The sequence below is a fragment of the Agelaius phoeniceus genome, chromosome 22, assembly GCF_051311805.1.
Source record: "Agelaius phoeniceus isolate bAgePho1 chromosome 22, bAgePho1.hap1, whole genome shotgun sequence".
Classification (NCBI taxonomy): Eukaryota; Metazoa; Chordata; class Aves; order Passeriformes; family Icteridae; genus Agelaius; species Agelaius phoeniceus.
Genome location: NC_135286.1, coordinates 7377166 through 7400530, shown reverse-complemented (window position 1 = coordinate 7400530; position 23365 = coordinate 7377166). Strand labels below are relative to the sequence as shown.

At 47.4% G+C, this 23365-nt stretch overlaps 1 protein-coding gene across 1 annotated transcript; it reads right to left on the bottom strand.

Moving 5' to 3' along the window:
• Nucleotides 1-391: 391 nt before the first annotated feature.
• YTHDF2 (YTH N6-methyladenosine RNA binding protein F2) lies at nt 392-22051 on the bottom strand. Its single transcript, XM_054648173.2, has 5 exons — nt 21750-22051; nt 21305-21329; nt 20947-21026; nt 15413-16978; nt 392-1340 (listed from the first exon to the last, which is right to left on the bottom strand). The coding sequence occupies exons 1-5, from the start codon at nt 21774-21776 to the stop codon at nt 1317-1319; spliced, it is 1722 nt and encodes a 573-aa protein (XP_054504148.1). The 5' UTR covers nt 21777-22051; the 3' UTR covers nt 392-1316.
• Nucleotides 22052-23365: the final 1314 nt, after the last annotated feature.

The following is a 23365-nucleotide window of genomic DNA, read 5'->3' as shown; positions in this document are numbered from 1 at the left end:
AGCAGCAGGGTCCATGATGACAGAAGAGGAAGAGGGAAGGTGAGGTTTTTTATTATTTTCTTCACAATGTGTTTTTCCCAGGGAAGATGATTTGGGCTGTGAGGCGTCTGCATTTCCCACTCCTGGAAGGAGCTTGGATTGTCCCCAACTTACCCATGACATGGGAAGGAATCCTGGGAGCAAGGCCAGGTGGGCACTGCCCCTCACATTCAGAGGCAGGCGACACTATAGAGCCACAACAATCCCAAAGGGCTTGAACAGCCCCAGGATGCCACAGTGAGAGCACTCTACTTCAAACTCAAGGAGAAAACACCTCTCCACTCCTTTTTTTAAGGTATTTTTCCAATAGTTGAGGAGCTGACAGCAAGGGGAAGGGAGCAGGAGACAACAGTGATGCTCAACAAGATCTCACATTTATTAATGAGAAGTGATTAATGGTGAAAAGAAAGGCAACACCCAGTCCTCATTGGCTTAACAAGAAACTGAAACATAGTCACTACACATTTTACAATATTTCTTCCTTGGTTTGTTTGTTTTGGGCTTTTTATTGTCCAAAATTCATTTTCCTGTAAACAAGACAAGTTTTTACCATTGTTCTCAGCTTTCAAAAAATCAAATTCATCCAGACCTAATCTTTAAATCTATATAATGCACAAGAACAGAACATTTCTTAGGACTCCTAGTACTTGACTTTTGAGTAACAAAGGGTCAGAGAAAAATGAACCACCTTTAAGACATAACCTCTTGGACAATTTTCTGTTCAATTCTTCTTAGGCCAAAACCCCAACTTCCTCACAGAATTCCTCCTCTTCTGGTCCGGGGAAAGAAAAAAAAAATAAAGTTACTCCACTTTGCATGGTGGATGCTATAATTCAGTGCTCCAAGTGCAAATATCATAACCAGGGAAGGAGGCCCAACAGGGTGGAAAGAGGAGGAACAATGAGATTTAAAAATTAGACAAAAAAAAAAAGGCATATGCCACTTATGGACTTGAAAATCCAAAAACCATAGTAAAAAGACAAAAACAAAGTGTATGCTCTGAAATCACAACCAAAGCCAAAAGAAATGGGACAGGTTTTACCTCTACGCTACCTAGAAGGGATTTTTTTGTAGTTGTTTTTGGTTTTTTTAGTCCTATGTCTTGTGATATTCCAATACTTTTTTTTTTAATTGGAAGTTTGTAAAAGTCTTTTTGAAGTCAAAGGAATTAAGAAAAAAAAGTCCTAATTCTTTCTGGGATACTCTTGCTCCTTTCTCTCTCTGAAAGACAGCTGGGATGCAATCTCTGCAGCAATCTGTGCTGGAGGAATGGCCTTTTACTTGACACGGCCTTGGCGTTCCTGCAAAAAAAGTGAGAGATCATATTAACTGAGAGCAGTTTTATTCACCACTGTTACACATCAGCATTCCAAGACATGGTTCTCCCATGGACCCTGTCCCAGCAAAGCCAGGAAAAGAGCATTGTTCTTGTCAAAAGAAGTGCTGCTACTGCATCCAGTCACTGCAGAGATGTGACGCTGCTGAGGTCAAACAGCTCCTTATTCTCCTTTTTTTATCTCAGGTGATTCACCACCTGCAGAGCTGCATCCAGCTCTGGGGATTCCAACATCAGAAGGATGTGGAACTGCTGGAGGAACTCCAGAGGAGACCACAGAAACACTCTGAGGACTGGAGCCCCTCTGCTCTGGAGATAGGCTGGGGGTGTTCATCCAGGGAGACCTCTGAGGCCCTTTCTGGTGCCTCATGGGGCTCCAAGAGAGCTGGAGAGGAACTTTGGACAAGAGCCTGGAGGGACAGGGCAAGGAGGAATGGCTTCCCACCGCCTGAGGGAAGGGTTAGGTGAGATCTTGGGAAGAAATTCTTCCCTGTGAGGGTGGTGAGACCCTGGCACAGGGTGCCCAGAGAAGCTGTGGCTGCCTCATGCTTTTAAGTGTCCAAGGTCAGGTTGGACAGGGCTTGGAGCAGCCTGGTCTAGAAGAAGGTATATCTGCATTGGAATGAGATGGTCTTTAAGTTCCCTTCCAACCCAAACCATTCCATGATTCTATGAAAAAATACCACCTGAACTCCCACGTAGGCATCAAAGTAGGCTGGAGCTCAAACCCAAGGAGCATTGACATCAGCCTTGATCTGCAGGGACTGAAACAGTCCCAGCCCCCCAGCAGAAAATCTCTCCAATACCCCTGTCACAACTTGATGGTATCTCACTTGAAAAACAAGAACTTCACAGGAATTTCCCACTGACTGCTATCACCCTGGGTTTTCCTCCAGCACTGTAGAAACACCCTGTCCAAACACTTGCACCAGAACAAAGAGGCAGCACAGCACCAAATACACCTAGACACCAAAGGCTGCCACCCACTTTACTGTTCTCAGCACTCCATGCCCATCTCTTCAGAGTTCTGTTTGGGTTTAATGGAGAAGCTCTCACAGAAGCAGGTCCAGGCTTCCTCAAAGGGTTATGAGGTGTTTGAAGTGTCATTCCCAGATCATAAGACACCACCTCAAAAATGAAACCTGTCAGCAGCCAGAGGGCCCTGAGCTGATGCTTCTCCCTGGCTCTGCCTCTTCCCTGAAGACAGTCAGGTCCCTGTAGTTTAGGCATGACATGCACTGCAGGGCTCCAGCTCCTGTGGAGTGAGCCCATCACCACCTATCTAGTCCAAGAGGTGCCAAGTCCATCCCACTTCCACAGCAAAGCCGTACCTGCAGCAGGTACCCACAGGTACAGCAGGTTTTCCCTCTTCACTCAGAGAGGAGATGCTGTCAGGGCTCTGAACCTAGTACTTTGGTTCAGCTGAGGACGTTTCCCTGCATGTCCCTCTCTGCCTGGAGTCGTATCACCTGAAATAAGGGCAGCAACAGAGTCCCCTGCCTTCTTCCCACGGTCCCATGCTAACCTGCTGATGGGGGGGCACCTTCCCATCTTGGCAGCTCACGCAACCGCTGCCACAAGCACACAGGCTGCTACAGGAAACCCCATCCTTTGCCACTGCTGAATCCAGGGAGACCCCATCCCCAAACAGCTTCAATCCTGGGACAACAGCATGTGCAGCCATCTATCCTTAGAAACCTTCCCAAAAACAGAGGTCTGGTCTCCAGCTTAGAACACCACTGGCTTTAGCCTCAGCCACAGACGCAAAGAGGCTTTACTTCCCATTCCTCTGTAGGATGCAGAGCAAGGCCAGCATGATCCTCTGCTGTCTTCTGGGGACAGGGATCAGACGAAGGCACATGTTCTCATCAAGAACAGTTACCCAAGTAAGTCAATTAAATTCCCCTTTTCCTGTAATTCTGCCCAAGTCGGTTGCAGGTGCTTTCATTGCCAAAACACCACAACAGCACAGCAAAATCCAACTACTAGATTGGGAAGCAGAGCCAGGCCTGAACACAGAGCACAAGAAGCACTGCAGGGAGAGCCACAAATCCAAAGGAAGGTGCCAAGCCCTGTTCCTGGTTCAGCAGCTAGCATGTTATGTTACACAGGGACAGATGGCAATGTCACACATCCCTTTGGAAGCAGCTGCAACTGCCTGAGCTAATGTAACCACTTCCCAAATGCAGACATGGGATAAGCTGGCTGCCATGTTCAATCATGCCCTGTGCATCTCCAGGGCCAGTGTCCTGGGCTGGGACAGTGGCCAAGGTTCCTGCTGTACACATCACCGTGTTAGCTGAGCAGCTGGACTCCAATCAATCACCTCTTCCTGCTGAGAAGATGATGCTGCTCCCAAGGCCTGCATGCAGCTAATAAGGAGCCAACCCCAGGGAAAATCCTCCCCTTAAATACCGATGTGTCAGAACAGAGCCTAGAGCAGATGTCCCCCCATGTCACCAAGCTAGAGAGGGGGCCAAAGTGAACATCTTCACTTCAGACCTGCTGTAAACCAGGACTGGGGGATGGGGTCCCCAAAAGGTCCCCATTCCCCTTCAGTCAAGAGCCTGCCTCAAGGAGCAAGCCAGAGGGGAATGGAGGAAAGGTGGCTGAATATGAAAGGAGGTGGATCCCTGATCCAAAACCACAGAACCTAACTGGTTTGGGCTAGAAGAGAGCTGAAATCTCATCTTGCCATGGGCAGGCACACTTTCCACTAGACCAGGTTCTTCCAGGCCCTGTCCAACCTGGCCTTATACAATTCTGGGGATGGGGCAGCCACAGTTTCTCTAAGCACCCTGTGCCAGAGCCTCACCACACTCCCAGGGAACAATCCCTTCCCAATATCCCACCTGGCAGTGAGAAGCCATTCCCTGTGTTCTGTCCCTCCATTCCTTGTCCAAAGTCCCTCTTCAGCTGTCTTGGAGCCTCTTTGGGCATTAGAAGGGCCTCTAAGGTCCCCCTGGAGCCTTCTCATCTCCAAGTGAACACCTGCAGCTCTCCCAGCCTGGCTCCAGCTCTCGGAGCATCTCTGTGGCCTAGTCTGGACTTTCTCGAGCAGCTCCACTTCCTTCTGATGCTGGAATCCCCAGAGCTGGATGCAGCACTGCATGTAAGGTGTCATCTGAGTAGAGCAGAGAGATTCAAGACATCTTGTCCTCAGGAGCATTACAGTGATCATTCAACCACCAGCCAAATCTACCAGAATACACAGCAAAGCTCAACCACATTGCAAACGTTTGTCCTTCCTGGCTCATCCTTGTCCAAATCCACAGGCTATTAACAGTGTGTCACAGCCCACCCAGCTACGCGACAGCCCCGGAAGACAAAGCAGCATCTGCGCACGCAGACTGGGCTTTGCTCTGGGATACGATCTCTGGAAAGCAAAGGGATTCCATCAGGAAGTGTTTTATGTCCTTTGGCTGCACTTTCATTAAACTTGGGTCATATCTTATTGATCCATATGGGAAGAAACAAGAAAGACACCTGCTCAGACTCATCCCCATCCATCAAACCCCTCAGGAAGGGCAAGAGCAGCATGTTATGGAAATGGCTGATTTGTGCCATGGCTCAAATCCTGTGCTGACACAAAGCTCACACAAGGCAAGTGTGCAAACAGGAGCTCTCTCTGATCACACCACTCAAAGCAACTTCAGTCCTGTCACTACTGTCCCCAAGGGCTGCAGCCATGCCACAAGCCAGGTCCTGATAACAGCAACTGAGCAATATGAGATCACCTTATATATTTACACTGCAGGGGAGCCAACAACAAAAGGATCAAATGTTTGCACCTGACAAAATGACAAGGGGAGAGACAACATTGCCCATCTATTCAGAGGCTCTGACCTTGATTGACAACCAAGGTTCAGCATCAACACTCCCAGCAAAGGTAAAGATTTTATTGCCACACCACAGATAGGGAAATAGCCAGACTAAGCCAAAGGAGGACATGGAGAAGAAGCCAGGGCACAGCTCCCAGCTGTGCAGCTTACAAACTCTAGTTTGTTGGGACCTGCCTGAGCTGCAGGCCTGCCTTGGGCAGGCCAGGCCAGGCCAGGCACAGTCTCAGTTTTACCTGAGAAAGTCCTCCAAGCAAAAGGCATCACTCACCCAGTGCCGCCCATAGAGGAAACAGCAGGCAATTCCTTCATTGGAGCAATGGAACTCCCAGTACCATTCCCCAAAATGCTAAGACACCCAATCAGAAAATCCTGACTTGGACCCACAAGGATCATCAAGTCCAGCTCCTGGCCCTGAACAGGACACAGCACCAATCCCACCCCATGTTAGAGAGCATTGTCCAAATGCTTCTGGAGCTCTGGCAGCCTTGTGGCCCATGACCAACCCCTGGAGAGCCTGTAATCAAACTCTGGCCTTGGTACACACCGACACACACACACACACACATCAAGCACCTCAACAGCCCCGCTCAGCCTGTGATGCTGCACTTCGCTGTTCGATGCAATCCCAGCCAAACAACCCAGCAGGACTTCCATGTGCCCATGTCTCCAAGGCAGACATCTTAGATCACTGCCTCAGAAATCATGACTTACTGCAGCCCATGGCCCTCCCAGCAGGATCTGCTCAAGGAAGACACAGCACAAATGATGGATGATGTATCACTTGTATATTATGCTCCACAAGCAGTCTCAAGTCCCAGTACTTTCAAACCAAACATGATTTTTCCAGTTGTCAGCATTAGAAAGCCATCAGGGTTACCAAAGCTACATCCTTGTCTAGAAAAGGGGATAAAAATCATGTAGTGATCTGCTTATAGCCTGACACCTTCATCCTACTTCCCATTCACTTAATGGGGCTCACCACCAAGGAAGACAGGAAATGAGGCAAATAAAAGTGATTCTTTGTCACAGCAGGACAGGCCTTTTGTTCTACAGATCAAAATCCAACACAGCAAACCCATATATCCACACAACTCTAAACAGAACAAACTCATATCAGTGAACAAGCAGGAGCCAAGAAGAGACATGGCCTTGGACACCTAATTTCCATGTCAGAACAGCCAGCCTGGGACAAGAAGGGCATGAAGACAGCCAAGGCTTTTCCTCTACAGGAGGGTTTACACAAGGTGGTCTGTGCTATTGGATATCCTCAGGCACACTGCTGTTCCCACAATCTTTCCAGGCACCTTTTAAAACTGACTCAATCAATTGCAAAGAACAAACCTCCTCTTAAACATCACATTTAATTGCCTGAATAAAGCAGCCCAATTCCCATAAACATTTCTAATTACTTTCACATAGGAACTCTTGTCCCATGGGGCAGGAAACAGAATTTTGAAAAGCTGAGAACATGCATGAGTATTTAGAGCAAAGGAGACAGAGCAAGCTGGGAGGATTCCCAGTGGCATTCCATGGAAGGACAGCTTGGCTCACAACACAGCCTGGAACTGGACTGGCTGACTTTGGAGCACAAAAAAAAATAACACAAGTCCTTTCCAGTCATTAGGAAGAAAGAAAACTCTCCTGGTCTTCAACAACCAGGGAGATTTTTATTCTTCCCCATCACTACAAGGGAAATGCATTTCATTACTTTGGTTACCTTAAGTGATCGCTCAGGCAAGAAGTCTTACCACAAGTGCCACAAAACTCTTCAGAAAAGGAAGGAACTCCACTTTAATGTTTCAAAATCGTCACTGCTTTAGAGTTAAAGCCTTGGCAGTGCCCTCTGTCACACCATGCAGGTGTAATGTCAAGGACAGAAAACCCACAGAGCTTCAGTGGAATTTGTGGCTCCACATACTCATAAAACATCTAGAAAGAGGACTGACCAAGTTTACTGATGATATTAAGCTATTCAGAGTAATAAAAACAGCAGTTGACTAAGTGGACAACTTTGTGAGAAAAAGCTGTGGAACTTTACAGGTACACTTGGTCTACCTGGTTGAGAAAAATTAAACAATACACATGCATAAAATCCCTGCCCTAATCCTAAGAATACAGATTCCAAACTGACCATTAACCATCAGAAACATGATCTGTAATGCCAGAAAACTGACTAACCTGAAGAAAAGCAAATGTCACCCTGAACAAATGTTATACAAACCCAGACAGGATTTATCCTGAGCAGAGTGTAGCTTTGCTCATCTCCACCTCCACAGGCATGAAGCAGAACTGAAAAAGTGTCACAGAAAACCAGGGATGAGCAAGGGACAGAAGCATTTCCATCTGCATTTCCATCTGCATCTGTGCTTTAACTCTCTGGCCTGGAAGACAGATGACTGGAAAGGCAGAGTAGGCACAGAAGAGAGTGAAATAATTGCTCACCATCTTTTCTCACACAAGAAAAAGGGAGAATCATGAGGTAAACTCAAAGCAAATCAAAAGGACACATTTCCCCACACAACACATAAATTAGCTGAAGCACTGTAGATCCTGTGGATGCTCAAGGAGTTCATTGAGATCATGGACAGAAAAGTCATTATTTGAGAAAGACAAAGATACATCCTCGGGGTAATGTAAATTCCAAAGCCAACATATTGTTCAAGGGAAAGAAAACCTTCAGAGATGAATATGTGCCTGTACTGTCCTCACAGGTGTTTGCTCTCAACTGTTATTGCCAGCTGGACACAGGACTTTAAGTGGAAAGAGCAGGGATACCCAAGCAATGTCTCCCTCTGTGCCCAGCAGACATGCAGCTCCTGCAGCCACAGGAGACACACTTACACAGACTTGGATCTGACCAACTGCAGCTGTCCTGGTATTTGAGGCTTAAACACCACCTCCATCCCAAGACAGCAGAGACACTTCATGCTATCACCGCTAAGAAAAGGTGCTAAGAAAAAGACACCACAATATTCTGTATTGAGAATATTCTGTATTGTGAGGGGACAAGAGGAGATCTATTTGCCTGCTTCTGTGAGCCAGGAAGAGTGAATTCACAAGCTCAGGTAGAAGAACCAACACTCCCTATAGCATGTCCCGTCATTTTACAGCCACTTGAAAGGGAACATAAAGCCACATTCACTGGAACAGTTTTGTATTTCACCTTTTTTTTTCCCTCCTTTAAGTGTATCAAGAACATGGCTCTGGAATCAGCTGAACTCCAAATCAGGCTGAAACAGCCAAAAGGCTGATGATCAAGACTTCTCGATTAACTTTATTTTGCAATGATGATTTGGAATTTGGAAATTCTCTGAAGGTATTTTACAGACGGTACCACAAATAACAGAGCTGAGATGGAGAGAGCAGAGCCCTTCCTCACTGTGCATAGATACAAAGAAGGAAACCAAAGAGTGTGGTTTCCTTTCCCCCCAAGATTAGAAACAAAATACAAGCCTTTTAGGTAGATTTTATCTAAATCTTCCAAACTGGGATTACATTACAATAGCTCTGCAGTTAACCACACAAAAAAGCAGCTCAGCATTGTACTTCTAAGAAAAAAAATTCTAATTATACAGAACCAGAAATTTCCAAGTTCTTGCACAAACCCCAAATGGTTCATTATTAACTACTCAAACACACTGTTATATGTCAATTAAAAAGGCTCATACTGGGGACTAGTCACTGAAGGAGTTACGAATAACTTCTAACCTAGCCATCAATTTGGGCAATGACCATCCTTGTTTAACAGGGACTTCCCTAGGAACTGCTGTGCTGGCACTGCTCTGGCTGACAAGCCTCCAGTGGTTTGTACCACTAAGGAACTAATTATTAACTCACAAAGCCGTAAGACAGCACAATTACTACCGGGTACAAACCAGAACATGCAGGAAAATGAGAGGACTAATTGTAGTGAGAGTGACCACAACACAAAACAAGGAGCTTCATGAACCTGAAACAGAAAAAAAGAAAACAGTTTCTTTCAGGCAAAAAGCTGGTGCAGAATTACAGTTTCAATAAGAACAAGGAAGGAACACTGTGCATGGAGCTGTTCTTGATCAACTGCTCACAGAACAATGCACTTCAAGGGTTTTCTTGGGATCCTAATCGGCTTTCAAGCAATGTCTTGTGACCCACTGTACTTCTGCATTAGGGAAAAATCCAGGGAACTGAACCAGACCACGCGCTGGGGTTTCCCTGAACGAAACAGACAGCAAAGAGTCTTGCTTGGAAGATTAGAACTTTTTCTGGGGAAGCAGATGTTAATAAAATAACCTGAAACACATACCTGTGTAAGTTGCTCTTAACCAAGGTGCCAGCAAGTTATCCAGAACTCTTGGAGGAAAAAATAAGAGGAAGAAAACCAAAGCAACCCCTGCTGCTGACAGCTTACACACTCCCTTCTGCATTCCAAGCCCTCCACAGTGCTTCTAGGGAATTTGCCAGCCATACACGCACAATTTATCACAAAACCACAGGCTGGTTTGGGTTGGAAGGGACCTGAAAGCCCATCCCATTCCACTCCCTGCCATGGACAGGGACACCTTCCACTAGACCAGCCAGCTCCAAGCCCTGTCCAGCCTGGCCTTGGATGCTTCCAGGGATCCAGGGGGAGCCACAGCTTCTCTGGGCAACCCCTGCCAGGACCTCAACACCCTTACAGAAATTAATTTCTCCTCAATATCTAATCTGAATCTATCCTATTTCAGTTTAAGGTCATTCCTCCATCTTAATTCATCTGCTGAAGGGAAAAAAAAAGGTTTTTATAAGTTTTAAAACATTAATTTGAAGTCATTCATGTGTTCATAATCAATTCAATTAACATATTTATAAGTTAGTTAGTTCAGGGTATTCTACAGCTCAGAGCTGAAATCATGCAGCCAAGATAATCTGGAGTGGGGGGACATGAAGCTTTGCCCACACCGAGAGGGCAAGAAGTAGGTTGGGAACAAGTTCACAAGAACAGGGTGTGGAATAAACTCCCCATGGTTGAGGCCATATCTCTAAGAGGTGAGAAACCCCACAGCAGATGGCCTGCACTCTGTCTGGCCCAACACCAATCCCAGTCCTTGAACCCTAGAATGGCCTGGGTTGGAAAGGACCTTATAAATCTTCTAGTTCCAATCCTCTGCCATGGACAGGGATAAAACAATTGAAAAATTTAAACAGTACATCTCAACAGGCCCTTAAACTAACATCAACAAGTCAACTTTAAATACTATTTTATAATATTAACATTACATTAAAATATCATTTTAAAGACTTCTAACACAACACTAGTAGTGAGAGACAGGACTACAAGGCCAGTGCAAGTGGTTTGCCCTTCCACTGCTCTGATTCCACTTCAATTGCAGTGAAAGGGCTCCTAGCCCCCCAGCTGCTCCTGTTTTAGGGATGAGGAAACACAGCTCCCCTGCCTCACAGCAGAAAACACAGATTAGAGCATCAGACAGATTTAAGTCTTCCCTCCAGTTTTCTCCTTTCTTTAGACATAGCTAGAACATGAGCAAAAATCTGTGAGTGCTGTTAAGGGCTGGCTTAAAAATATCGTAAGCACAAAATATTCCTTACAAACAGCCAGCGCCAAGCCACTGGAATAAGCAGGATGGTTTGTTTCCTCCACTCCTGGGCAAATATACAAGCATGGACACAGACCTACAGGATTTAAACAGCCTGGACATAAACTGAAACCATATGCATTGCTGAACAGCATAGCAGAAATTCTGTCTTGGTGTATCAATCAATTAATTTCACTATGGCCACAATCTGGAGCAGAAAACAGCAAATAGCCCTGGGATCACCAAATGAAAGGAACTGTGTGAGTGGAAGGAATGTTCCCTTGCTGCCACAGAGAACAGTTGGCTTTGCCTTGATATGGAATATCCAGGAATTGAATCTTCAAGTCAGAAATACTGTCCTGTGGAACATAGTAAAGCCAAAGCAAATGCAGCATTCTCCAGGACAACTCTAACGGCAGGAGAAAAGAGTGCTGGTCCACCCTATAGGGAATATTCTCCCTCCTCCCCTCTGAAATTACAAATTGGGAAGAAGTAAAAAAGAGCTTTGTAAAATCCATCAGAAAGCATTCATGTATTCCAGTGACTGTAAAATAGCCTGCCCATTTCAAACAGGCTCATACAACACCCCTCAGTTTTCCCTTAAATCACATGTTCCAAGGAGGCAGTGACACTTGCCAGTATTAATACTCCCTTAACCAGCAGACAGCATCAGCTGAGGCACAAAGCAGCACAATTCCAGAAATAACAGATCCAATCTGGCCAATCCGACCTCTGTGTTTTGAGGCTGATCCTCATCATGACAAACCCCACCAAAGCTCTCTCCGTTCTGCACAGCTCAGCTTGACTCAACACTCGAAGTCCCAGTGGACAGTGTCTCTTCCCAGCTGCAAATCTGACCGCTAAACACTCTACACAGCACTGCTTTTCATGATAGCCTTCCTAAAATCCCTGGAACCTGTGAGTAGCCAAATATCTCAAGCCTGGGTGGGCAGAAAGAATCCAAATAAACTTCCCTTGGAGTTTTCCACTGATTGCATTTCCACAAAACACAAGCTGTCAACCTTTCACACCGAGCAGATCATTATGGGAGACCTTTACTACAAGGTCAACGCAGCATTCCTAGAAATCCAAGTGCATGACCACGGGGCAGGGATTGTGTTGTTGTTTTGATTGTTTAAAGCAAAGATAAAATAATTCTTACATGGAAGAAGTCAGTGACAAGCTCTACCACAAAAGCAGCTATTCTGGGTTTCAAGACTGCTCTGGACAGGATTGCACTGCGAGTTGGCTCCACCATTGTGGGTCAGGAGAATATTCAAACCTTTTAAAAAATGGATTAGTAGAACAAAGCAACACATGGAAAAGGAATGGGGATTAGCTTTAGAGGAACAGGATGGGCACAGACAACAGGAAAAGAAAGAGGATTATTTCAGTGTTTTCAACACTAAACTAGCTACCCACCCCTCTCCCTTCACTGGACAATGGAAACAGCATAAACACTATACATTTTTCATATAATTTCTTGGACCTGCTTTAGGGGATTCTGAAGAAGTGACTAAGAATGAGAAGTATAAAAGAATAATCAAGAGTATCCAGACTTTCACAAGTGATCATCCATCTGCTCAGGCAGCAAGCCACAATCAAACTGCAAATGAGACAAAGAGTTGGGCAAGCTGCAGCTGAATGAAACAACTGCAGCTCAGGATAAGTTTGAAGCAAGCCAAACCTTGAAACATTTAAGCTTCAAAGAATCCAACTGCAGAGCATCAACATCTCACACTGTAGGAGAAATAAAAGAGCTGGGAGCAATGGAATTTTCCCAGCACAAAAAGCAGGCAGGGAGCTACTGCCAGACCAGGGTTTTAACTTTCCAGTGCTTCAGTTTTGGTTCCTCATATATTTTTTTAAATTCAGGTGATTACTTGAGATGCTTCAAGAAGACAGAGCATGGTTTGGGCTTTTTGGCACCTCTAGTCCCATGGTAGGAATCACTCCAAGAAAAAAGAAAACCCTCCTCCACCAAAAATAACTATTCCTCAATGAAACCATGAAAGAGAAGTTACAGAAACCTTGAACACTGACACTCCAGGCTGTGTCAGTGAATGACTGAGGAGGTGAAACTGTTGCTGTAAGAATGACCAAGGCCCAGAGAGTCACCTCCTCCGTGCGGGATGTTACACAGGCCTGAGCATGAAACACAGGATGAGTAAATAGCAAAGAGCAAACACCAACTGTGTTTACACAGCTCCCTTCTCCTCTGTGAATTTCAAATACCTATAACTAACCTATAACTAAGTTCCTTTGCAGAGAAAGAGTGCTTTCCTAATCAACTACTGCTGCATCCACTAGAACATGGTTCAGAAAGGCAGCACTGGCACTCAGACTATCGCTGCTGCTTTTGACTCTCCACACCAGCATGTCTCAAGAAGCAAGCAAGGGGAGGAGACTTCAAAATGCAACTGAGAAGACGAACAAAGATAGTTTACAGCTTTAAGAAAACTGCTAAGCCTTATTCCTGATTTTCAGACTTTACACAGCAAATGCAGCAGCCTTCCAGAAGAGCCCATCATTCTGTCTGCTTTTCCCACAGCCTTCTGTCTTTTCCTCCTCCTTCTGCTTACCCATACCTAGTATTAAGTCTTTTCATCCATCCATCCCTAACCTGTCCTTAAGAAGCATTTTCCCCTTTCCCCTGCATTCTCCCACTGTGCCAAGGTCTGACTCTCTAACAATGCTAACTGTTGCTCCCTGAAGTCAGGTCTGGAGGGTTTCACAGAATCCCATAAGGATTTAGGTTGGAAAGTACAGATGATCCTGCTCCACCCCTTGCTGTGGGCAGGCACACCTTCCACTAGACCAGGCAACTCCATCCAACCTGGTCTTGAACACATCCACAGATGGGGCAGCCACAGCTTCTCTGGGCCAACCTGTGCCAGAGTCTCCCCACCCTCACAGGGAAGATAGAGGCTGGACAACAAGTGAAACAATTCTAGGAGGTGAAATCACACAAAATAATCAGGTCCTCACAAAACACCAGTTTACACCTTCACATCTTGCCATTTATTATGCCTCCCTTACAGACTTTCACTAAGCACTGCAAGTAACCACATTTGTGCTTAATTATTACAATGTATACGATGCTCCATGTAAAATATATATAAAAAAATTTAAACTGCATTCACTGTCACAGTGAGCAGCTGCAGCTCCTGATTCTGTCTTGGGGAGAAAATTCCCCATTGCTCAAACTGAAGAGTCTTGGGGGGAAAATTCCCCATTGCTCAAACTGAAGAGATCATCAGGAAACTTGGCAAACTCCCAGCCAGCTGTGCTAATGCTAATTTTTATAATTATCGTTTTGATCAAACATAAGCCAAATCCACATTGAGGGAAAGGACAGCCCCTGGTGACTTTACAGCTGAACCCAAGTAAGATTCAAAGCCCACTGGCTCCTGAATTTGGGGCAGGATTTTCAATTAATGCATCGTTAAGGAGTAGATGATGACAGGAAGATTTGAGAGCAGCTGCAAGGCAAGTTGGGAGCTCAGCTCATGTACCACACTGCTGGCAGCAACATGCAGGTGACAGCCCACCATGGCCCCAAAGAGAGCAAGGAGGAGCACAGCGACCACGTCCACAGGACAAGCAGGCATGGACTTCAATCGCAGCGAGGGAGATTTAGGTTGGGCATTAGACAAAGCCTCCTTACAGGAAGGATAATTAAGGAGAGGGATAGATTGCCTGGGGAGGGACAGGAACTGCTGTTCCTGGAGGTTTTACAAGTGGAGGGAGACATCTGTCATGCTGACCCCACTGTGGCCAGGGGGTGGATTAGCAGCCATTCTAAGACCCAGCTCTGGTTTCTAACAACTTCCCAAATGCCTTGCTGGTCTCCAGCTTCAAACTGCTCTGATCCAGGAGCTGATAATGGCACAGAAATACATTTTGTTTACATCACAGCACTTGGCAAAGGCTGAGATTCAGCATTACCAACACACTGTCAATCGCAGGCGGGGCCTGGGCAAGGCTTCTCACCCCACTCTGCCAAGTGCTGGCACCTATTTCATAGAATCATGGAACAATTTTGATTGGAAGAGATGTTAAAGATCATCTAATTCTAACTCATGGGCAGGGACACCCTCTGCTAGACCAGGCAGCTCCAAGCCCCAACCAACCTGGCCTTGGACACTTCCAGGGATGGGGCAGCCACAGGTTCTCTAGGCAACCTGTGCCAGGGCCTCACCACCCTCGCAGGGAGCAATTTTCTTCTAATATCCAATCAAAATATATTCTCTCAATTTAAAGCCATTCCCCCTTGTCCTGTCTCTGCAGGCCCTCGTAAATAGTCTCACTTCGTCTTTCCTGAGCTTCCATCAGGCACTAGAAGATCACAATTAGGTCACCCCAAAGCCTTCTCTTCTCCTGGCATAACAATCCAAATTCTCTTAGTCTTTCCTCACAGGAGAGGTACTCAATCCCTCTAATCACCTTGGTGGCTTCTCTAGACACACTTCCCCGCAAAGTCAGGCTACTATTTGGGTGTGGGTTCCAGGTATGAGGAGGCAGATAGCCAAAAGGCAGGCTAATATCCGCAAGTCCACACCCCAGAGTTTGTCCAGTGCAAGGCAGCGCCCACCACCTCTTGCCCTGCAGAACTCAGACAAGACACACAAACATGTTACCTTTTTAACATTTTCCTCCTCCTCTTGGCGTTTCTCATAGTGTGAGAAGTCATCAAAGATGGAGGTGGTGTGCTTGTAGGTGGCAATAATTTTCAACACCTGCTTAGCCTTTTCCAGAGGCACCTCCTGAGTGTCCCTGGAGTTGGTCACTGGTTTATTCTCGTTGTTCTCTAGGCGGATGTGTCGCAGCTGGCTGTTGGGAACGTCCTTCACAAAAATCCACCTGACATCAAAACGTCCCTTCCATTTGTCCTGGGACCACACACCTGCACAGGTGTTATAGTCCACAGCAGATTTCATTTCTGCTACGCCGCAGAAGTGACCACTACCGTTGACACTGAACAGTAAGTATACGGGGCCCTTCCCATTCATGGAGCGATAGGCTGCATCCAGTCTCTTGTTGCCATGCTCCGTACTGCACCAGATATTGTATTTAATGGAACGGTGGATATCGTCCTCAGAGTAACTCTTAATGATGAAAACCCGCCCATGCTTTGGGTTCCAGTCAAAATCCTTGGGGTTATAGTTGTTAACAGATCTCAACTTCTCCAAGACTGGGTGTGGCTCAGAAGGAGAACCAGAACTGGCCTGAGCCTGTCCCACTCCGTTACCATCCACTCCATTCTGGCCGAAGCCGTTGCCACGATTCCGAGGGGCGACCCAGCGGGTAGGCTGTGCCGGTGGCACAGGCAGTGGGGCTGGCGGTGGCAGTGCCTGTGGCTGCTGCCCACCTGGAGTCTGGGTAACCGGTGGGCTACTACTGATCTGTTGGCCATGGGGCTGTGGAGACACCTGTGGTGGCTGCTGAGCAAGATTCTGGACCAAGGTCTGTGATGGGGCTTTTGCCACTGGCCCTTTGTTATCCCAAGTTCCGATATCCATGTTATGTTTTATGGGAGGTGGCGGAAGACTTGGCCCTGCAATGCCATTCTTGGCCTTCAGCTTGGGCTGCTGCTTGGCAGGTTTGCTGGCAATGTCAGCCCATGAGGTCGGCTTTGGTGGTGTAATCGTTGCGGGAGGCAAACTGTTGGACGTCACAATGTTACTGGTGATAGATCCGCTCCCCACGGCTGAGCCGATGACTTTCGGGACGCTGCTCGCCACATCCGTGCTGCCCAGCTTGAGGGCTGCCATGCCCTGGTCAATAGTGTTCATGCCAGGAGCCTTGTTGAGGGTCTCATTGGCAAAGGCTGACTGCCCATCGATCATGGCCCCTCCCAGTGAGCTGGGAGCATAGGCATAGTTGCTGCTATAGCCAGAGCTTTGAGTGGATTGTCCCTGAGAATTGTTATTCCCCCAAGCTGAAAAGTCAATCCCACTTGGAAAGAAGTTAAAGCCGTGCTGCCCAAGGAATGGAGTGCTGCCAAGGGCCCCTGGCTGCCCGAACATGGCATCGGGAAGGAAGTGAGGCTCCCCATTGCTTAGCTGTCCATATGAGGTCAGGTAGGGCATGGGGGGGTCTCCCCCTGTGGACCAGGCAGCTTCACCTAAGGAGTAGGAGAATCCAATGGAGGGACTGAAGTAGCTTGGTAAGTAGGAATCAGACATTGCAGTGTATGCATTATTCTGAAAGAAAACCACAAAAACATAAGCACTGAATTGTTAGAAGGAGTTGAACCAATTTTAAGGGACCAGGAGTAAAGGCGCCTTAGACTTACCCATGCCCTACTCCTTCCTACTTTAGGACTGGGCAGATAAATAGGCCCAGCCTTGAACACCTCCTTTGTTAGAAGGGCTCTAAAATCTGTTCCATTGCCAGAAAGGTTAAAGACAAAGGCTAAGAAAGGTTAAAGACAAAGCTTCTCATGCCAAGAGGGAAGTGTGTGGTGTTCCTGACATACACTGGACACTGGGAATCCCCGGAGCTCCTGCTCAGGCTATAAATCCAGTATCTTGCACCCAAATATCATCTTCTGCTAGTAGCTACCTCCAACAAGGATTTTTCCTGCTTGTGTAACATACTTAACCCATATTAGGGGGTTCCAGGGAGGATCTGGGGAAAGAATGCAGAGAGAAGGGGAATAAGAAAGAAAAGGATCCAGAAGAAACACATAGTGAAAATCACAAGTGTCCCTGATTGCTTTCCTTAAACTTACTAGCCATGAAAACAGATTTATTCCTACAATTTAAAGTTCCACACTTCACAATATTCCAAGCAATTGCAAACAAACGGGGATTTAAGGCCTATTCCTCAAAACACAAACTCCTCCAGTGCTGTGGGTACACACTGAAAATTACCTGAAAATGGGAAGTAATCAACAGAAGCCTTTTGCAGCACAGTGACAGCATCAGCACAAGCAGGTTTCAAATCCAGAGAAGAAAAAAAAAAACCACCGCCTCCATGACTTGATCTCCCTTTTAACATCCAAGTAGCCTTTAGGTTACAAAAAACAAATGCCTAATTTGACAATTAGGGAAGTCTCAGACATCCCCAAGATTTGCTTACATGAAAAACATCTGTCATTTCCCATTCAAACCCAGGTCCCCTCTGGGGAGTGGTTTCAGTCCTGCTAATGGGCATCATCCTGAGTAATTTGAACCTGTGAGCAGCAGCCTCGCCTGCCCAGCCCCTAAGACACCAGCCCAGTACAGACGAGATCAAAGGTGCATTCAGTTCCCAGCTAAAAGCTTGGCTTGCAGCAGGCTCTGCTCCATTTTTCGTTGAATCACGTACTCACGTGTGAAGCACAGCTCCCAGAGGATTTTATGTCACGCTGAAATCCAGGGAGTCTCTCAAGATGGCTGTGGCACTCTCCAGAAATAGCTGGTTTGCCACTACCTTCCACTTACAGGAGAGCAACAGGTTTGGGGCTAACAAACCCCCAACTTTACAGAAATTAATAGGAATTATTTAACACCATGTGTTCAGAGACAAGATTTCTGTGGTACTGCCTGAAAACTCAAAAGATGCTCTGTTCAACCTTTGATTTCACAAACGTCTCCCAAAAGCAAATTAGTAAAAAAACTCACTCTCATCCAGGGTTTTACTAACTGAGGAACTCAGTCCTGCTAAACCCAGGACTCAATATGTCCAAAAGCATCAACACTGACACTAACTTGTAAGACAAATGAAACTTAAACTTCCTATTACTATTTTGAGACACTAAAATCACTTCATAAGTTTATTGCCTCAATGATAAGAGTAATATTTTCTCTCCTGAACTCAGCTTTAAAGAAACAGGAACATGCCAGCCCATCCCTAATCCTGAGGCACAGCCTCTCTCCACAAGACGACTCAAAGCACATCACTGTCAGATTAAAAAAAAAAAAAAAAAAAAATCTTTCTTCTTGCCAGCTCAAAATATTTTCCCACTGGTCAATTATGTCCAACTTTGACATATCTAACACAGGGCACATTAAGCTATGACCTGTAGAATACTAAGCACCTGCATACAGGTAGTAAGAGAGCAGAGTAGTTCAAGAGTTGAGCACAGGCAGCTCAGAGCAGATTTGGGACACAGTCACTGCTGTTGTCCACCTGAACGTCTTCAACACTGCTTTGTTATCAAACACAGCACCTCACTCTGCTCCCCTGCCCTCACACAACTGACACACTTGCTGATTACCATGCAAATAAAACAATACCAACTACTCATTCTCTCCATGACTAAGACTCTTCGCACAGTTATTTCCTCAAATTCACCGTTCCTCTTCACCTCAGACCAAGGCTCTTAGTGAGCCGTGCTGTTGAGCCTTTGGATTTTAAAGGGTTAAAAATCATTTACTGTGTATCTGAGCTTTAAAATACACAGTAACCTCCTGGGAACTGAAAAGTAACAGTCATACCTGAAAGAGCAGGTGGGGAAAATAAGGAGCAGTGAAACTTTACAACATGGTTCCCTCACGGGTGTGTGGAGAGCTCAGGAATCAACTCCAAAACTCATTTACTTCAATTATTCAGAGCAGTTTCTCTAACTCCCTTTCCCATCTCCACCAAAGAGGTTTACCCCTGGATACCTATGTATTTTTGCCTCCCTCCAGACCGAGCTCTGGAGGTTTTGGAATTCTACACAGCACAACAAGGAAAAGTCTTACTCAACTCAAAGGTTCTACTCCAAGTTAACTTGGTGGTTTCACCTTCTCTGGCTCAGTTTCTGCCTCCTGGGGCACATACAACCACTTCCTTATTTTTAAAATGAATTTTTAACAGCCTGAGACACACTGAAAGAAATTAAAGATCCAGAAATACTTCATCAAAACATGTAAAGGAGAATAAAATACGGTGTTGCTTCAAAATTACAGTAACCCTTTTTGTCTTTGGGAAATTAAATAAAACTGCAGTTTGTATGAAGAACATCCATATTCAGAAAGAAGCTGGGAATTAGGGATGTTGATAGCTGAGAAAGGAAAAAACCAGCATTAAACGACAGCTACTAGGAAAGCAACTGCTTTTATTCAAGACTTGAGAAAGCAATAACGTTCTCTCACCCTATGAAGGCTAAATTTAGGCTTGTAACTTTTCAGGGGGTTGAATGCAGTGAGTTGTCTTGATGGACAGGCTGAATTCTGAAGATTATGAACAGCTGACAGACAAAGAATACTTATCCTCAGATCTTTGGCACAAACTAGGAAAACACTTGCTGAAAATTTAACTGAGACAGTAACCTGTTCATGTGTTCCACAGTAACCTGTTCATGTGTTCCAATAAAACATGCATCACATTTACATGAGAAAAATAATGTACTGAAAAATAAAAATATGCAAAAATACAGCAAGGGGAAACCAGAACAGCTTATATTTACTGATCACAACTGGAAAGAGAAGGCAAGAGAACAACCTGTCTGCTCCAGTGCTATTACAGATGTTTATCTATGTACTCACTTGTACATCTAATCAGCTGAACTCCATCTGTTCTGTGTCACTCCCCTGCAGCTCACTACAGAAAACAAACACCAGTTAACAGTGGTGTTACTCGAAGAGAAAGTGAAGAGGAAAAGTAGCTGCAAGTTTGACTTCCAGGATCTAGTCACAAAGCTCCAAAACTGTCTGGCTCAACTTCTCAGAAAGTCTCAACATTTGTATCGCATGTGGGCTCTGGGTTTGGGGTTTTTTTGTGTAAAACAGAGAAATCCCCCTGATAGGCATCATCAGTTGACTTGGTGTTGAGGTAAGAAGGTTGATCTGATGCTCTGAAAGGTGCAGTAGCCTGCTGTGCAGCAACTTCACAACCCAACTCAGCACATTTCTCTGGTGTAAAGAACCAGAAACCAACACAGTCACAACACTAAAACTGAAAGAGCAGAAATTGTGACTTTGAGACAGTCACGTTGAAAAAAAAGAGCTGGACACCAACTCCAGGAAGTTCTCAAAAAGTTGCTAAAAACCTTCCTACCTCACCCACCACAATCTAAGGGCAGTCAATGTTTTCTACCATCAGAAATGCAGATATAGGATAGAATATTAGTTCAGGCAGCTGGCAAACATCGAAATGCAATCAGTGGAGATGGGGAACATAAAGGAGGCCAAACTTCCCTCCACTGGAGCAGCAGGAAACCTTGCTGCTCTTCGTCCTCCTGCCTGCAACAGGTACTCACCGGGCGAGCCTGGGGACTCAGGTAGGGCTCAAAGTCATCATCATTCAACCCATCTTTCTGGTGCACAGAGCCGTTTTGCACTGAGAAGAGATGTGTAAAGTTAGAAAGACCTAGGCAATAAGCTCCCATTATTATGGGCTTAAAGCATTTAAAGCCAAACCCTAGAATATAATAAACTTCTGCCAATTCTAACACACCACGCTCAGCCCACGGCACACAGACACTTTCCCACCGCACAGGCATCACCTGCAAACTATCCCCAGCCCAGCAGCCAGGCCTGGTCGCGGGGTTTATTTCCCTCCCGGCAGAGGGATCCTCCCTCTCCCAACTAGGCCCGCCCGGCCCCCCGGGATCTCACCTTTGTTGCCTTGGCCCTTGGGTCTCTGGCGCGCCAGCAGCGAAGTGGGGAAAGAAAAAGGGAAAGCGGTGAGTCAGAGGAACAGACCCGGCTCGGGTGAGGATACAGACCCGGCCCAGTGAGGGGAGAACAGAGCTGGGGAGGGCAAACAGACCCGGCCAAGAGAGGGGAGGACAGATCTGGGGTGGGTAAACAGACCCGTCAGAGCAGGGAAAGCCAAGGCCCGGCAGGGACAGACCCGGCCCGGGGAGGGGAGAGATCCGGCCCGGCAGGGTCGAGCCCTGCGGGGACAGGCCCGACCCGGCCGCATCACAATGGAGCCCGGCCATGCGACGGGAGAGGAGTGAGGCCGCAGCCGCCGCCCGGCCCGGGGCGCAACCCGTTAGGCCCAGAGCTGCGGCCTCGCCCAGCAGGGGCGTCCCGGTATCGGCGGGGGGACTCCTACCTGCTCCAGAAGGCTGCTAGCCGACATGGCTCCGCGGCGGGGCTGCAGGCGAGGCGGGGCGGGGCGGGGCGGGAGGCGGCGGCGCTTTGTCCGGGCCCGGCGGGCTCGGGGCGGCCCTGGCGGACTCGGGGCGGCCGCCGGCAGGGCGGGGGGACGCTCTATCCCACCATCTCCACCCCACCCCCTCGGCCGCGCGTCTCTATGGCCCGGGCCCGCCGCCTCGCGCTCCCCCCGCCCGGTCACGCGGCACCGCGCGTACCCAGGCACAATGGCGGGAAATAGGGGGGAAAGCGCGGGGGGGGGGGGGGGGGGGGGGAGGGGGGGGGGGAGGGTTGGGGGCGCAGTGCATGCCGGGACGGCGGAGGACTGCGGTGGGGGGAGCAGCGCCCCCATTCGACTGGAAGTGGGAGACCTCTTAAAGGGCAAGGCGGCCTCGCTGAGGTTCTAAGGCAAAAAATGGCAAATTCGGGGCCCGGCTGCGGGCTCAGCCCAACCTCATCCTGTCGCGCGCGGCATTTTAGCTCCCCCCGTCCCCAGTCCAGCACTCCAGGGTGCACAGAACCCAGGGAACATCGCAGTCCCATGGGACCCCCACCCAGGTCAAGGGGGCTACCTGGGTGCTGAGTAGGTGTACAGCGATCAGGGAGTGCAGAGTCACTCCCACTTTCTGGCCAAAAGACACAAACAGCTCCAGCAGGGACCTGACAGGATCTGCTGTATGCCTGGATTGGGGAAGGGGGTCCCCAAAAGGTCCCCATTCCCCTTCAATCATGGGCCTGAGGAAGCCAGAGGAGAATGGAGGGAAGCTGGCTGGATGTGGAAGGAGGTGGATCCCTGATCCAAAACCACAGAATCCCAGACTGGTTTGAGCTGGAAGAGACCTGAAAGCTCATCTTGTCGTACTCCCTGCCGTGGGCAGAGACACCTTCCACTGTCCCAGGCTGCTCCAAGCCCCATCCAACCTGGCCCTGGACACTGCCAGGGACCCAGGGGCAGCTACAGCTTCTCTGGGCACCCTGTGCCAGAGCCTCCCCACCCTCACAGGGAAAAATTCTTTCCCATAACTCCGTCTAACCCTGCCCTCTGGCAGTGGGAAGCCATTACTCTTTGTTCTGTTCCTCCAGACCCTTTGTCAAAGTTCCCCTCCAGCTTTCTTGGAGCCCCTTTAGGCACTGGAAGGGGCTCTAAGAGTCTCCCCAGAACCTTCTCTTCTCCAGGCTGAGCATCAGATCTGGCTCCCACAACTGTTCCCACCTCCACTCCAAGCCAGGAAGCACTTCCCAGACGCCAATGTCAGAGCAGCAGCAACCACCCCTCAAAAACTGAGGTTCAGGAGTCCCTGCCCATCCCCTGCTCTCCCGAAGGCAGTGGAGGCACCGCCTTTCACCTCTCCAATGAAAAAATCTATTGGAGCTTAACTCCATTTTTCCTTTTAATGCAAAAAAATAGCCAGACACATCTTCCTGCCCTTCCCCCACCCTCCCCAGGTGTGTTTCCTTTGCTTCGTATTTCCAGCCAAGCAGCTCCCACCCTCCCAGCCTCCCAAATCTCCTCCAAATCTCCCACACCTCTGAAGCCACTCGTTGCTTTCCCCCTCCATTTTCCCAGTGTGGCAA